Consider the following 14,562-nt stretch of genomic DNA (forward strand, 5'->3'; position numbering starts at 1 on the left):
TAGCCTTTTTGCTAATGAGTATTGTGATACGGAGACTATCATTTAACTTCCGAGTTTCGCTTTCCTGCCCTTAAAATGGGGCTATTACTGACCTACCTAACCCAGTGTCCAGAGGATTAATGCACCAATGTGTGCAGAGCTCTGTGCACGCAGCCTGCTGTGAGCCATTACTTCTATTCATTCTCATGCAGCAGTTGGGAAACCTTAAGTCTGGGATGTTTACTCCTTCCAAAATGCCTTTTCTTCCTCAGGGTTTTAACAGTACCTGCATTATCTAAACCTTAAATCTAAAAGTAAAACCAGGTCCTCAGCAACGTTTGCACTGATGTAGCTAGTAGGGTCATGGACAATTTTTCTTTCGCTTAGCATGAGCCTTAACACCAGCTCTTGCAGCAAGACATGAAGGCAGTAATTGCACAGTAAATTCTCACTGCATGAGCCTGGTGGCCAATCCCGTCAGGGGCACAGCACCGCCGCCGCCGCCACTTACATGCAATGATGTTTCCGTATCTGTTCTTCATTCTGTTCTCATCTTTCTTAGCTGAGTCCCATGGTGCAGACTGTCCTTCAAAGAAGCTCTGGAAGAAAGAGGAAGTGAAACTAAGCATGACAATTGGATGTAGTAGAAAGAGTGGTCTTCATGGGAGGGGTGGGGTGTCCTTAAAATGTGGGCCAATGGTCAAGCAGGCAACAGTCACAAGAATGAAGCTATTTTATTTGGGGAGTATTTTGTTTGGCTCTTGCTAAGTGTTGGTTTGCATTGGCTAGCATCTCTCAGAGAGAGAAGGTAAAGAGGAAACCCACAGTTTATTTGAACAGTACTTTACTGGAATATTCGATGAAGAAGAAAAACATTTTCCCAAATTTCTTCATTATAAGTTTTCACTACTCTTTTTTAAGACATATGAAGGCATTTTTTTTTTCTCCCTGATAAATAATCAAAGGAATGTTATTTTGGACTAGAATGGGAAAGTAGGAAAGCTAAAACTTCATGACTTCAAGATTAAAATCCTATGGTATATTCTGAATTTTATCAGGATGTACTATGCCTGGAGGTTTTAATGGTCACAGTAGGCTTTCCTATGGCATTTGTAATGAGACTGCCTTTTGCTATCAGTGAGCAAGTGACAAGACTGATCTAGGGCTTTATTCCCACGTTACTGCCCACAGCGTTTCCTCTTATGTCGTCAAGTCTACCCAGAAGTTACAGGTGGCACACGGCAACGTGCAAGTTGAGAAAAGCTCGTTTCTTGTCATTGTCACAGACACCAGCTGAGCTGGTCCCCAGCACGGTTGAGAAAGGGCTCCAGCAGTCATAGACTTGCCTGCCTGGCACACAGCATGTGGACAATGGCCAGTGCTCAGCACACTCTATGATTGTCTGTCATCAGGCTAGAGTCTGAGAGGGGACTGTGTGTTCAGCAGTTTTGTTGACCTGGAGCTTATGCCCTCATGGCTTGCATTCAATAAATATTTACTGAATGAATGATGGTCGGCACTGCTTTGTGATAGCACATAATTGCTTTGATATAAAGAAAGTGTTCTAAGACTTTGGAAACCTGTCTGTATTAGTTCATTTTCCATAATTTGAATGACATACCAGAGGCAGGCTACTTGTAAAGAATAAAAAGAGAGACTTGTCAATTTGCACTCAAGATCAGATAGCCCTGTTTGCTTGGTCTCTGGTGGTAAATGGCAATATGTTAGGAACACATTGGTAGCAGGGGTGGGGGAGTCAGAAGGGAAGACGGGGTCTGAGAGGCTGGGACTCTACAATCCCTTCAGAGGTCTTCCTCCAGTTGACCTAAGAATCTGTATTCAGGCTCCACTTCTTAAAGGCTCTGGAAACACAACATGAACACAATAAAGTCCAAACTTCCAACTATGGACCTCTGAGGAGCAAATAATATTGGAACACAGCACCACCCATATACACTTCACAGATTTCATTCAGATACAACTGTGCCCTCCCCATTTTTCATACCATGTCAAGTCTTGCTCCTATAATCTAGCTGAGTTCCTACAACAAACAGGCTGGAAAAGAACCTGATCATAGCTCTGTCCATCCCCTGGATTTTTAAACCTTGTCATCAATATACCCATGGCACAAACCAGCAGAAGCCACCAACTTCATAGGATGCAGGAAGAAAAGCATCATACCACCAACATAAGAACCGAGTATTAAATTGCCCATCTTCATCTCAGGTTGCTGAGCCATGATCATAAAAGACATTCTACTTTTGAAAAATATTTAAAATATATTTATCATTGTGAAAAATATTAGGGAGAGAGGCTGGAGAGACCAATCAGTGGTTAAGAGCACTTGCTGCTCTTGCAGAGGACCTGGGTTTGGTTCCCAGCACCCATATAAGGGCTCACAACCATCTGTAACTAGAGCTCAGTGGATCTGATGCTTTTCTCTGGCCTGTATGGGTACATGCATGCATGCATGAAAAACACTCATACATATAAAATAAAAATGAATTTTCAAAGAACCCTTAAGGAAAGACAAAGATAGGAGGTTTTGTGTATGAACAATTGAAGTGATAGTCATATATTACTGGTTGAAGAATAAAGTACCTGAGGAAACAGCATAAATAAAAATGAAATATTTTCAAGTTATTGATAAATTGAGACAATAAGGCACAGGTAAATACTCACTAGATAATTCCACTTGGAACAAGACCACCATATAACCAGGAGATTATAAGCACACAACCCATGACAACCTACAGTGTGTTAACTCTCCTATGCCCTATAATATGCATTTAAAAATAGCTCCAGGGATTTTTGAAGTAAAATATTCTCGTTTTGGAAAGTGTCTTTGTTATTCTGTGAATGACAATTATTTCACAGTTTGAGTAATAACTATTATTTGACTTCTAACAATGTAATTCTACTTTGAGTATGTCATGATTTAATTACCAATTTCACTTCCCCTGCCTTTTCTACTCATTTAAAAAGTTCTGGGTTTTCCCCTTATTCTTCTGTAGGAAGATGGGGGAAGAGAACTGACTTGGAGGGGGCTCTGACATCTTCTAGTGGATCCCTGCTGCAGTTTATGGGGTCACCAAGAGGTGCAGTTTCGCAGAGGCACAGACAGCCTGTCTCAGTCCTGACAAGCAGAGGCCCCTTGCTGTCTGGCGCTCACCTTGCAGCTGGGTATGTGGTAATCACAGTACTTCCAAGAGAGAGCCCTTACCCTTAAAAGCAGTTATTTGACCCCACTGTTTCCATTTAATTGGTGATCAGGATAGACATCAATCAGCAAATGGGAAAATAACCAATCTTGTTCCATTTCAGCACCCTGGAATGTTTTAATCAGGATGGGGCTCATGATTTGTCATCTCTGAGCTCTTACCAAGGTGGGCATCAGCAAGAGACTCAGAGGAATGAGTTCATCATCTCAGCTGAGCCTCACTGGGGTAAAGGTAGGAAGGAGCAATGTGTTCTCTTAACCCCTGCTCTTTGTGAAGCATCCCACTCTGACCGTGACTTTAGAGGGAGAGGCAATACTATTTCTATCCAAAAGTATATGGCTAATTTCCATATCTAGTTCACATCTCCTTGCATCTAATGAGGAAAATATTAAAGGGCCAGCAAGATGGCTCAGCAGATAAAGGTGCCTACTGACCTGAGTTCAATTCTACACTGTGGAAACAGAGAACTTACTCCAACGATTTGTCCTTTAACTTCTACATGTGGGCTGACACACACACACACACACACACACACACACACACACACACACACACACACACACACACACACACACCCCTAAAGGTTAAAAAGTAATAAAGATTTAAAGACATATCAAGTAAATTTTGTCTTATTTTTGGCTGCTTATTATACAACATGTGTTTTCTTATAGGATGCATATGAGCCACTCAACTGCCCCTGCAGGGATTGTGTGACTCACAGGAAAGCCGACACGGAACCAAATAAAGAGTGCTATGAGAAGATGGTGGGGTGGCCGTCACCTCCACGCCTCCACTTGATGACTCCTTATTAAAACAGTGATTGCATCTTGGACTTTCGGCAAATGTTCTGCTCCAACTGCATGGGTAAACTCTCCATGCAAATCATTTAGATCAGACCTTCTTATCATTGCCTTGGAGATAAATAATGCAGGCATGGGGGCCGAGGGAGGAAGAGAGAGATTGCAGGACTAGTGGTACTGGCTTTTGCTGACTTCTGCTAAAGAGGCTGAGTGCAAAAATTTTAAATTGGAAATCTGTACTAAGATAAAACCAGTTTCAGAAATTAGGATTTTATTAGAATATATTCTAAAAAATATCTAAGAGCATTTATTTTTAGATTTTATGTTTCTTCATATGCTTAAAGCAGTACCCAAAGTAAGTGGAGATTTTAAGTTAGGATGTTAAACTAGCTAGGGCTTCAACAGTAATGGGTGCTCTGTGGAGCTGTAGTATGACACATGGGTCCCTCACAGTCAAAGCCTGTGTTCATTACAGTCTTCATTGCTATGACTTCATGCACCTGACAGGGATGACTTAAGGGAGAAATGACTATTTTGGCTCAGTTTCAGAGGGTCCAGCCACAGCTGCTTGCCTTCCACTTGGGTAGATGGGCATGGTGGCAGGAGCTTAGGGCAGAGGGAGTTCCTTATTTCTTGGTAGAGAGAGCACAGAGAGCAGAGGACACTGACATTGAGCTTTGTCCTTTCTACTATTTTATTTTGTTCAGGTCCTCAGCCCAAGAAATGGTGTCATTTCTCCTCAGGGTGGGTTTCTCCACTTCCTTAATGCTTTCTGGAAAGGACCTGCCAATCTCATAGGTGATTTGTAAATCCAGTCAAGTTGGCAGCGAAGAGTACTCATCACACAGCACCCAGGGTTACTCATCACACAGCACCCAGGGTTCTCTTGGTTTCAAATTCTCAGAGACAAGAACCCAGTTTATTAGCACCGTGTAACTGTGTTGGAGCTAGTCTGTGGCCACACCCAAAGAAATGTGCAACATCATACATAGCAGGTAGCTTCATTCTTTCTTCCTCTGAGAGATGTAGGCTTCTGACAATGCTTTTGATCCATTTTTTTTTTTTTTTTGGGTTTGGCTTTGTTTTGTGTTTGCACACCACAACATGGATCATTACTAGTAAAGTTACCAACAAGTAGAATACACAGTAGGATATCAAGTACCTGGGACACTCACTGCCCTGGAGAGTCAATAGATTGATTGTCAACAGGTTGCTAGTCAATAGATTGGCTATATTCATTACTGAATATTAGTTATATTAAAAAAAAAACCTAGTGTTGGTTTTTACATCTCTCTTAATAAATTGACTTGCTTTATAAGACTTACATCATGCACTTTTTCTCTGGGCAAGAATAAAGAGGTTTTTAAGCTCTTTTTAAAAAATATTTTAAGAGTCAAAGATATACAATTTCCTTTAAATAACACAGATTGAAGCTTTGATTAGAATTCAACATTGAACCAATTTTTTTTGGGAATAAACACTACATAATTTATGCTGTATCATTCTAGATGGTTCTTTTCAATAGCTTTATCAAACCATTGAAAGTACAGCCAACCAACCTTTGAATCCTGCTGGTGCCAAGGCCGAGACCCCTCAAAGGACTCAGGCTTCATGAACATGTGGTGGCTCAGTGAAAACTTGACCTTTCCTCTCCTGAGATGCCTCTGTCATGTTCAAGCTTAAGTGTGAACCTTAGTTCCTCCCCATCTCTCACCTCATATTTTTCCGCTTGACAGAATTATTTGTAAGTTCATTAAAATCAAATTTAATCAAAGCACAGATGATCTGAGGGAAATGACCCAATGAGAGAGAGCAGTAGGGACATCTGAGGGACATTATGAAGATGATTGTTTGGTGGGTGACTTGCATCTCTGGAGCATCAACTTAAGGACAAGCCGAGGAGACAGAGAGCGATGCCTCGCATCCCCAGGACATGCTTTACAGGAGGAGTTTCAACTACAACACACACAGTTAGGCATTATGTGTTTAGGGCACGTTTTTAATATGCAGGTACAATTCAATGCACTATGTTTTTTTTTTTCATTTCAAAAAACCTACTTTATACATTTTTGGGATTTAAGTTAATGGTCCCACTGCACCTTCTGTTAGAAATTTCATAAATATTCTCATGCTTTTATTCTACTTAAAATGTAATTAAAGTGCTTCCTCTGACTACCATAGCTCCTATATACCGAGAAAAAGGCAGCAAACCTGGGAACCGCTCTGAAAGAGTAATAAGTTTCTGAAACAATAAAAAACAAAACCAGGCCGGCTCTGGTGAATACCAATGACTTCTCTGCTTGTAGATGCTGTGCTCGCTACGGTCACGGGGCAGGAGGAAATTGAACATCCTGCACACTGTCATTTTTTTCTGAATAGGGAACGTGTTTTTGTGATTCAATAACCTCCTCCCACACCCCTCATGCCACCGTCATTTCCCACAGGATATAATTACACATCTCAGTGGCCCACCTCGAGAGAATGTTACTCCAAAATGATGCAGTCTGTTAAAAAATGCCAAAGCTCTCTGATATTAAAAAAAAAAAAAAAAAAAAAAAGAGAAAGAAAACCCTATTCAACAGAAAAACCGCTAGAATGAATGGGATTGTGGGTCAAGGCTATACAGAACAACAAAGCATTCTCAGGCAGTGTGGGGTCAAGTGTTTTAGAAGCTTCTGAAATGGAATTTTTCCTCCCTTTCTCTTATGAATAAAATTGTGCACGTTAAAACTATTGAAATCATCACCCTGGAAGGAGGAAGATGAAGCCATCAGGGCACGCAGAGTCTCTGAACTTTCTTTGTTTCCTGCCCATATTTCTCTTCTGGTTCTTCCAAGCATTGCATTTTATTGGGTCTATATAAACAATTTATTGCTAGAGCAGCAAGGCAATGGGAGATAGCTAACTCTGCCTGAATGGCCACAAAGTGGAGTGCGCACAGAAAGGGGCCCTGAAGGTCATGCCCTGTGGTTGCAGTGGCCTTGGTACTGTCCTTCTCCAATGTCCCAGACAAAAGCAATCAAAGCATAGGACACTTCAAGGGCAGAAAAGGTGGAAATGGGTGAGAAGAAGAATCTAGACCCATTTGTGCAGGTGTCTATGGAAACCAGTCAACATGTGCACAACCATTGTGTGTTTTAAAGAAGTTGCTAAGCTCTTACCAATTCAATGGCCCTTTAAAAGTTACAGCTTAATCCAATGAGGAAGTGTGTAGGACTTTCCTACTTGGAGTGTCCGGAGGATGAGGACCTGGATGGTGCTTGTCCTATGACAGTCTTCCTTTACCCAGCGTTGCCTTGTAACCTATAACAAACTATGGCGCTTCTGTGGCCAGAACATGTCGCTCTATGTCTGGCTGGCCTTCAGGACATGTTCCTTATGCTGTTGAATGTCAACCCTGAGTGAAAGCAATGTGACATCCATAGCTAAGTCACGGTTCTCTTTGGAAATACATCCTTGTTGGCTATTTGAAGCACACTCAAATCTTCCTGTTTACATTTGCCCAGTTCAGAATCCCCACAGTGGTCATACCTCCTGTTAATGATGTAACCTATCCCTCAAGTGTACCCAAGCAGAAAACACATGTGAAAACCACCAATCAAGTGCAAAGGGAGAAGGAAACACAACTACCTCACCGACAAATGAACACAAACACTTTAGTAAATGAGGGATGGGGCAAAGATGGGGACTCATGCCAGCTGAGCAGTATGCAGGCGGTGGCTGCTCCAGGAAGGGGCGGTGTCTACAGCACTGGGGTGGACTCTGGCACAGTGTTTATTATAAAGGCAGAGGGGAGAGCTTGGGGATGGTCAGGCATTTCTTTAAAAGGCAGCTTAGAAAAAAGGCGGTGCTCTGTAGCCCCTCTTTTGAGGTGCTTCCCTCAGATTTGAAGGCCCCGTTTTTTGTTGTTGTTCTTTGTTTTGTTTTTCGAGACAGGGTTTCTCTGTGGTGTTGCAGCTTTCCTGGTCCAGGCTGGCCTCGAACTCACAAAAATCCGCCTGCCTCTGCCTCCCAAGTGCTGGGATTAAAGGTGTGCGCCACCACCACCGGCTTTAAGGCTCTTCTTGCTGCCTGAATCTGTGAGGAAACTCTCAGTTTAGAATTTGAGGAGCCCTGGCTCCCCAGAACCTGCTTCCAAAGGAGTTTTCTTTTTTTTCTCATTTTTAAAAATTTTATAATTTGATTTAATTTTACATATCAGCCATGGATTTCCCTGTCCTCCCTCCTCCCACCTGCCCCCCTTCTCCCTGCCCACCCCGCATTCCCATCTCCTCCAGGGCAAGGACTCCCGTGGGGATTCAGCTCAACCTGGTAGATTCAGTCCTGGCAGGTCCAGTTCCCTCCTCCCAGGCTGAGTAAAGTGTCCCCACATAAGTCCCAGGTTCCAAACAGACATCTCATGCACTAAGGACAGGTCCCGGTTCCACTGCCTGGATGCCTGCCAAACAGTTCAAGCTATTCAATTGTCTCACTTATCCAGAGGGCCTGATCCTCCTCAGCTTTTGGTTCATAGTTCATGTGTTTCCACTAGTTTGGCTATTTGTCCCTGTGGTTTTCCCAATCTTGGTCTCAACAATTCTCGCTCATACAATCCCTCCTCTTTCTTGCTGATTGGATTCCAGGAGCTCCACCTGGGGCCTGGCTGGGGCGCTCTGCATCCACTTCCATCAGTCATTGGATGAGATTTCTAGCATGATAGCGTGTTTGGTCATCTGATCACCAGAGTAGGTCAGTTGGGGCTTTCTTTCGACCATTGCCAGTAGTCTATTGTGGAGGTATTTTTGTGGATTTCTGGGGACCTCTCTAGCAACCTAGATGCCCTTCAACTGAAGAATGGATAAATAAAATGTGGTACATATATATAATGGAGTACTACTCAGAGAAAAACAATGACATCATGAGGTTTGCAGGCAAATGGATGGATCTAGAAAAAAAAATCATCCTGAGCGAGGTAACCCAGACTCAGAAAGACAAACATGGTATGTACTCACTCATACTAGATGTAAAACAAAGGATGACTAGACTGCTACTCACAACTCCAGGGAGGCTACCTAGAAAACAGGACCCTAAGAAAGACACAGGGATCACCCAATGATGGGAAATGGATGAGATCTACATGAGCAAACTGGATGTGAGTGGGCATAATGAAGGGCAAGGATCGAGGGAAAGAGAGCTTAGGGGAGCGGGAGATCCCAGCTGGATCAAGAACAGAGAGGGAGAACAAGGAAGAAGAGACCATGATAAATGATGACCCCATGGGAATAGGAAAAACCAAAGGGATTTTCAATGCTTATCAATGAGGGCTTTTCAGCAGCCAGAGGTGGTACCTGTAGTTCCAGTCCTCCTCGACAGGATCTCTGCTGCTTCTCACAGAGCAAGGACAGGTCTAGCCAGAGGCTGGACAGGCGGGGATTTAGAACAGTGTGTATCTCCCTCATGTGATGCTTGAGAAAAAGTCCCTGAATCTCTCTTGATTATGTTGTAGGTCAGAGCGATGGATCCATCTTTCAGAGATTCTGGAACCTGGATTCATCCCTGTCCTCACTGCATTACCCTGGCAATCCTAAGAAGACCGCTCTAATTGGAAGGTGTCAAAGCAGTGATGTCATGGGGCCACCAGGCATGGACACGAAGGGAAAGGCTGCTCTCTTTGTGAAGTAGCAGAGAGAGGATTGGAGCCAAAGGTTTTACAATTTCTGGAGGTCACATCAGGCTGAAGATCTCCCTCCAGGATTACTACCCAGCCTGCGGAAAGGCTGTTTTCATTTCCCCTGAGATACAGACAGCCCTGGGGTGTGGGCTATTAGTACTGCTCAGAACTGCAATTTCCTCCCTCTCTGTACTTGACTCCAAACAGCTGTCAGTGAGCCTGAGCTAGAGGCACCCGGCCCTTCCATAACAATCAAAAGCATCTTCTTGGAGAAAAGTAACCTGGAGACTCCCAGAGAGCAAATGGATGCTTCTCTACAAAGTGTCAGCTTCTCCTGGCCTGAGAGCAGCTGAAAAAGCCAGGCCCTATTTATCTTTCATTGAACTACTGCAGAAGCCACCGGACCAGTCTCTTTGCTGCCCTGTGGTCCATACACATGCTTCACAGTGAGTTCCTTAAAACATTCCCTGCTCCCTGGCACTTCAACCCTGGGAGTCTCCTTCTCACAGCTATCATGACTGAGTAAGTCTGTATAATGTGTGCAGCATGCAGTAAGTGCTCAAGCAAGGCTGCCAGCCACTGCTCTCATATTGAAGCTTGAGATCCGATGAAAAGCATCTTTGCTGACTCCGTTTGCTGACATCACCTCTCTGATGACCCTTTCTGTCCCCCAGTCCCTCCAGTGGCTTAATCTCTTTCCTTCACTGGTTCTACATGGCACGCAGAAGCAAGATGGCATTTCCCTTTTCTTTCTGATGTTGGGGATTGAATCCAGGGTCTTAGCATGCTAAGTGCATGCTCGCTAGAGAGCTTTTCCCCAGCTCCTGGGGTAGTTGTTTTGTGCTTGCTGATCTGTTAGTAACTAAAACAAAATACAAAATAAATACCCACCTTTAAGGGTGACTTCTTAGAAAGCGGTGACTTTTAAAAAGTTCTTACCTCAGAAATCAGAGTCCACACAAGCTCTGTCAAATATGACTGAAAACTAAAGTACACACTTTAAGAGATGACAGGTTTGGGTATGAATAAGTGTAGCAGAAAAAAGGAATTTTAATATGCAATTTGTAGCTCTCTTTTGACATGTATTAATTTATAAAATTTCTCAGCACAGTTCCCTGCTCTTCCTGTAATACCCAAGCCAAGGTGATTAAAGACAGAAATTTACAGAGAAGAATTATGTTTAAGATGTAGAAAGAAAGTTCAGAAATACCTTTCCAGTTTAGTGAAAAGTAATTGCATTTCAGTTTACTGTCAGAAAGTCCAATGTGGATTCTTCTTAATGTTTAACAGTGTTCGTCTATGGAGCTGTGTCCCTGGCCCATATAGGCTCTACTGAAAAATGGCAGCTGAACGTTATTTCTAGGATCGAGGATGCTCTTCCTTCACTGGCTTGAGCCAAATGTCCTTCCTTGTTGAAGACTGAGGACATTTTTACTTCTGAGTTGCACAGACACTTTTGGTGAGCCAAGTCTTGACACTACAGTCGTTACAGTTGATGCATGGGAAAGAGATGCTAGACAAGTCAATAGTGAGATCCTTACAGGTCCAGGGTAGGATGCTGGTGCAGACAGAGGGTCCAGTGGGTTGGGAAGACCATTCTATAGAGACAGAGGAGTCCCACCTTGGGAACCCTGATTGAACAGATGCATCGCCTTGCCACGTATCTTAGATAGAATGTACGACCCATTTGTACGCATACTGTCAAAACTGTACTTCATCTGGTTAACATACTTTTGGATTGGCAGATGCAGGTGGCTGAAGAAGGGGGCAGGGGAGAACCCAGAGGTTGACAGTAACAGTTGACCACAATTCATAGCATCTTTCTAAATTTTACTCAGTGGTATATCCAGTGTTACCATTTCCCTTATATCCTGCTCACTTTCCTGACTTTGATTAAATGTGTTAATTATTATATGTGATAGATTTGCTTATAAATGAATATTAATAGTGTTCTAGTAAATGGAAAGCTTACACACTAGGTAAAGTTAATAGGAAAAAACTAATAGGAAACAAGCAAGCATTGGCAGCAGCAGGCTCTACCCTGGCTACGTTCTGAGCCTGAGCCTATTTTTAGGCTGAGAGAGAGGAAGTGATGAGTGGCCCCAGACCAGAAGACTCAGCTGTTCATCCCAGCTATAATGAACTCTCAGCTGGAACAAGTGACCACATCTAGTTTTCAATTTTCATGATAGGATTTTCTATAATATCAAAGAGGCTGGCTTTCTGTATCAAAAGCAAACAGCTGAAGGGATGGCTCCCTGAACAAGTACGAAGACCCGGACCTCTTATCTCTAGCATGTGTGCAAAAGCCAGGTGTGGCAGCATGTGTCTGTGACCCCAGTGCTGAGGAGCCACTGCTCAGCCAGTCTAGCTGATTTGTGGTGAACTAGCTCCAGTTCCGGTAAGAGACCCTGTCTACAAACAAACAAACAAACAAACAAACAAGGTGACTAGAAAGCAGCTGAGGGAGACACTTGACACTGACCTCTGGCCTCCACATGCCACCACCAGACATGGCATGCACACATGTAACATCTGTTGGTATCCGTGAAAGGAACACATGGTGTTTGTACTTGTAGAGCCAAGAAAGGTTGTTATAGTAGTATGGAGTTTCTAGAACTTTTAGGGAAATGCACAAAGCGTGCCAGGCACAAATAGATATCCATACCCCTCCTAGCCCCAAAGAGAAGATGCTTAGCCTTTCTGCACTTAGTACCCGTAGAATGGGCTATCCACCTGGGACCTATGAGGGATACTACCAGTAAGTGGCCACTGTCAATCAGGGTATCCATACATCATTCATTAATATATATATATATGTGTGTGTGTGTGTGTGTGTGTGTGTGTGTGTATGTATGTATGTATATATATATATATATATAATATTTCAATGTATTTTTTTGGAGCTTGGCTCTTGGAAAGGTTCATATTATTGTGACCTGAATGTTATGAAATAACCAACTACTTTATAATTGATTTTAAATCCTAACCCATAGGAAGAAACTCATGCTTGGTATTGTGAATCTAGTCAAGAACCTATGGTTGGAGAGCTAACAGAACCTAGGGGAGAACTTACTACTCTTACTCATCAATTTTCTTTTCACCCTTTCTCTCTAACCATAAGTTGCTATAGTGTTTGGGTGACATTAGAGACATTTCTTTGTTCAGTGCACTGTGGCTAACCCAGAAACTCATAACTGACCAAAGTGGCAATGAAGTGCTCAGCCACAGTGGGACGTCTCCATCACATCTCTTTCTCCAGGTTCAGGGTCCAGCATGGAAGAGGGGGCAGAGTTTAGGGAGGACCCAAACCAAACAGTGTCTTCTGGACATAACAGGAGTGGTGCACCCATGAACTCACAGTGCTACCCAGGATCAAGACAGTCAACTCCCAGCATTGAGAGGAAAGCAGCTGCTGGACTTCTAGCTCCAACTGAGGAGCCATGGAAAGTTGATGACTTCTGGGGCACAACGTCTGTTTTCTTTAAGGTCTATGTAGCTCCATACTCAGGAGAGTATGGGCATCACAAACTGGATTTGGTGGATTAAAAACCAAAAAAAAAAAAAAAAAAACCAAAAAAACCAAATAGAGAGAGGGCACTTAAGCTGGGGTGCAAGGGATGGGGCTAGTGGCTTTGGGAGGAGTTGTGGAGACGAGCCAGGGGTGAGTATGATAAATATGCTGTATGAAATTCTCAAGGAATTAATAACAATATTTTAAAACAAGTTCAGGGCCATCTTAAAAGAGTCAACATAAAACTCCTCTCAAAACACAACAGCAAGAAATAATATTGGGCATTCATTTATCGCTTTGCTTCTTAGGTATAATTGACAAATAAAGCAATCCCATTATTGGATAGATAGCTCAAAGAAGTAAAATTAACATATCAAAGGCACCGCTGCACCCTCTCTTCACTGTTGCACTAGTCATAATAGCCACCACGCAGAAAGAATCTAAGTGTCCTTGGATATATAAATAAATAGATATAAAAACTGTGCTACATATAAACAGTGAGGTGATATATAAAGAATATTTTCTACATTGTATTGAAAAATATATGTACATAGATCCTGTCTAATTTTAAATAAATTACCATTATATCTGCAAGAGTAATGCCCCAGTACAGAGTTTTTGTCCTCGGAACTACGGTCTGAGGTCAGGATTAGAGTTACTTGAAATGAATCGAGGTAAGATGCTAAAAGTAAGTAGCCAACAGTTACATTTAGATTCTGCTACTCTTTTTTTTTAAATGAGGAATTGGTCTTGTTACAAGGAAACAGATAATATATTAAAAGCTTGAGGCTGCATGGTTTAACGTACATTTCCAAAGCTGGGATTAAAATGGAGCCAAGATTCTGCATGCAGCAAGACACATGGCCTTAGAATGTCTTTGTGAAGACCACAGAGCAGAGTTGAAAGGAAATGGGAAGTGTGCCCAAGGATGAGTTTGAAATGCAAACGGCAGAGCTCTAAGGCCTTGGGGGTCCTGTGCTTTGGTCTGTTCTACAGCAGGATGACCCTTCCTATTCTATCTAGACCCTCCATTCAGAAGAAAATACTTCTGAAAAAGAAGCTGAATTTTTGCCAAGAGGTTACATAAGAGAAAAAGAAAAGGCTCAATATTTCCATCAGGAAGGAAACATGTTAATAACAATAAACTCTGTATTCAGCGGTAATAGCCCAGGACAGCACAGCACACTCACTGTGTCCCTACAGTGTACTGAGTAATTTAACCAAAGTACCTCAGAGAGGGCAGCGTAAATGACATGAATACTTTCTCCGAATTTTCATGTTAGAGCTGTACCATTCTCCTTGAATTTGACTCCAGCATATTTTGAATTTCACTTCATCATTCATTATTTTAGTAAATAATAATAATTTTGAAATTTTTTTTATTAAAATTTTTTTCTT

General features: G+C 42.4%; 1 protein-coding gene across 11 annotated transcripts in view; it reads right to left on the reverse strand.

The window, feature by feature from the left end:
- Positions 1-14,562, reverse strand: part of Ptprm (protein tyrosine phosphatase receptor type M) — a 709,515-nt gene that overhangs the window by 95,903 nt on the left and 599,050 nt on the right. For all 11 annotated transcript variants that reach the window (XM_036172971.1, XM_036172968.1, XM_036172967.1 and 8 more), the window contains one exon: positions 491-578. In XM_036172971.1, the coding sequence (XP_036028864.1) occupies positions 491-578 (88 nt within the window). The remainder of the gene's footprint in view (positions 1-490; positions 579-14,562) is intronic.

Source organism: Onychomys torridus, chromosome 23, assembly GCF_903995425.1.
Source record: "Onychomys torridus chromosome 23, mOncTor1.1, whole genome shotgun sequence".
Classification (NCBI taxonomy): Eukaryota; Metazoa; Chordata; class Mammalia; order Rodentia; family Cricetidae; genus Onychomys; species Onychomys torridus.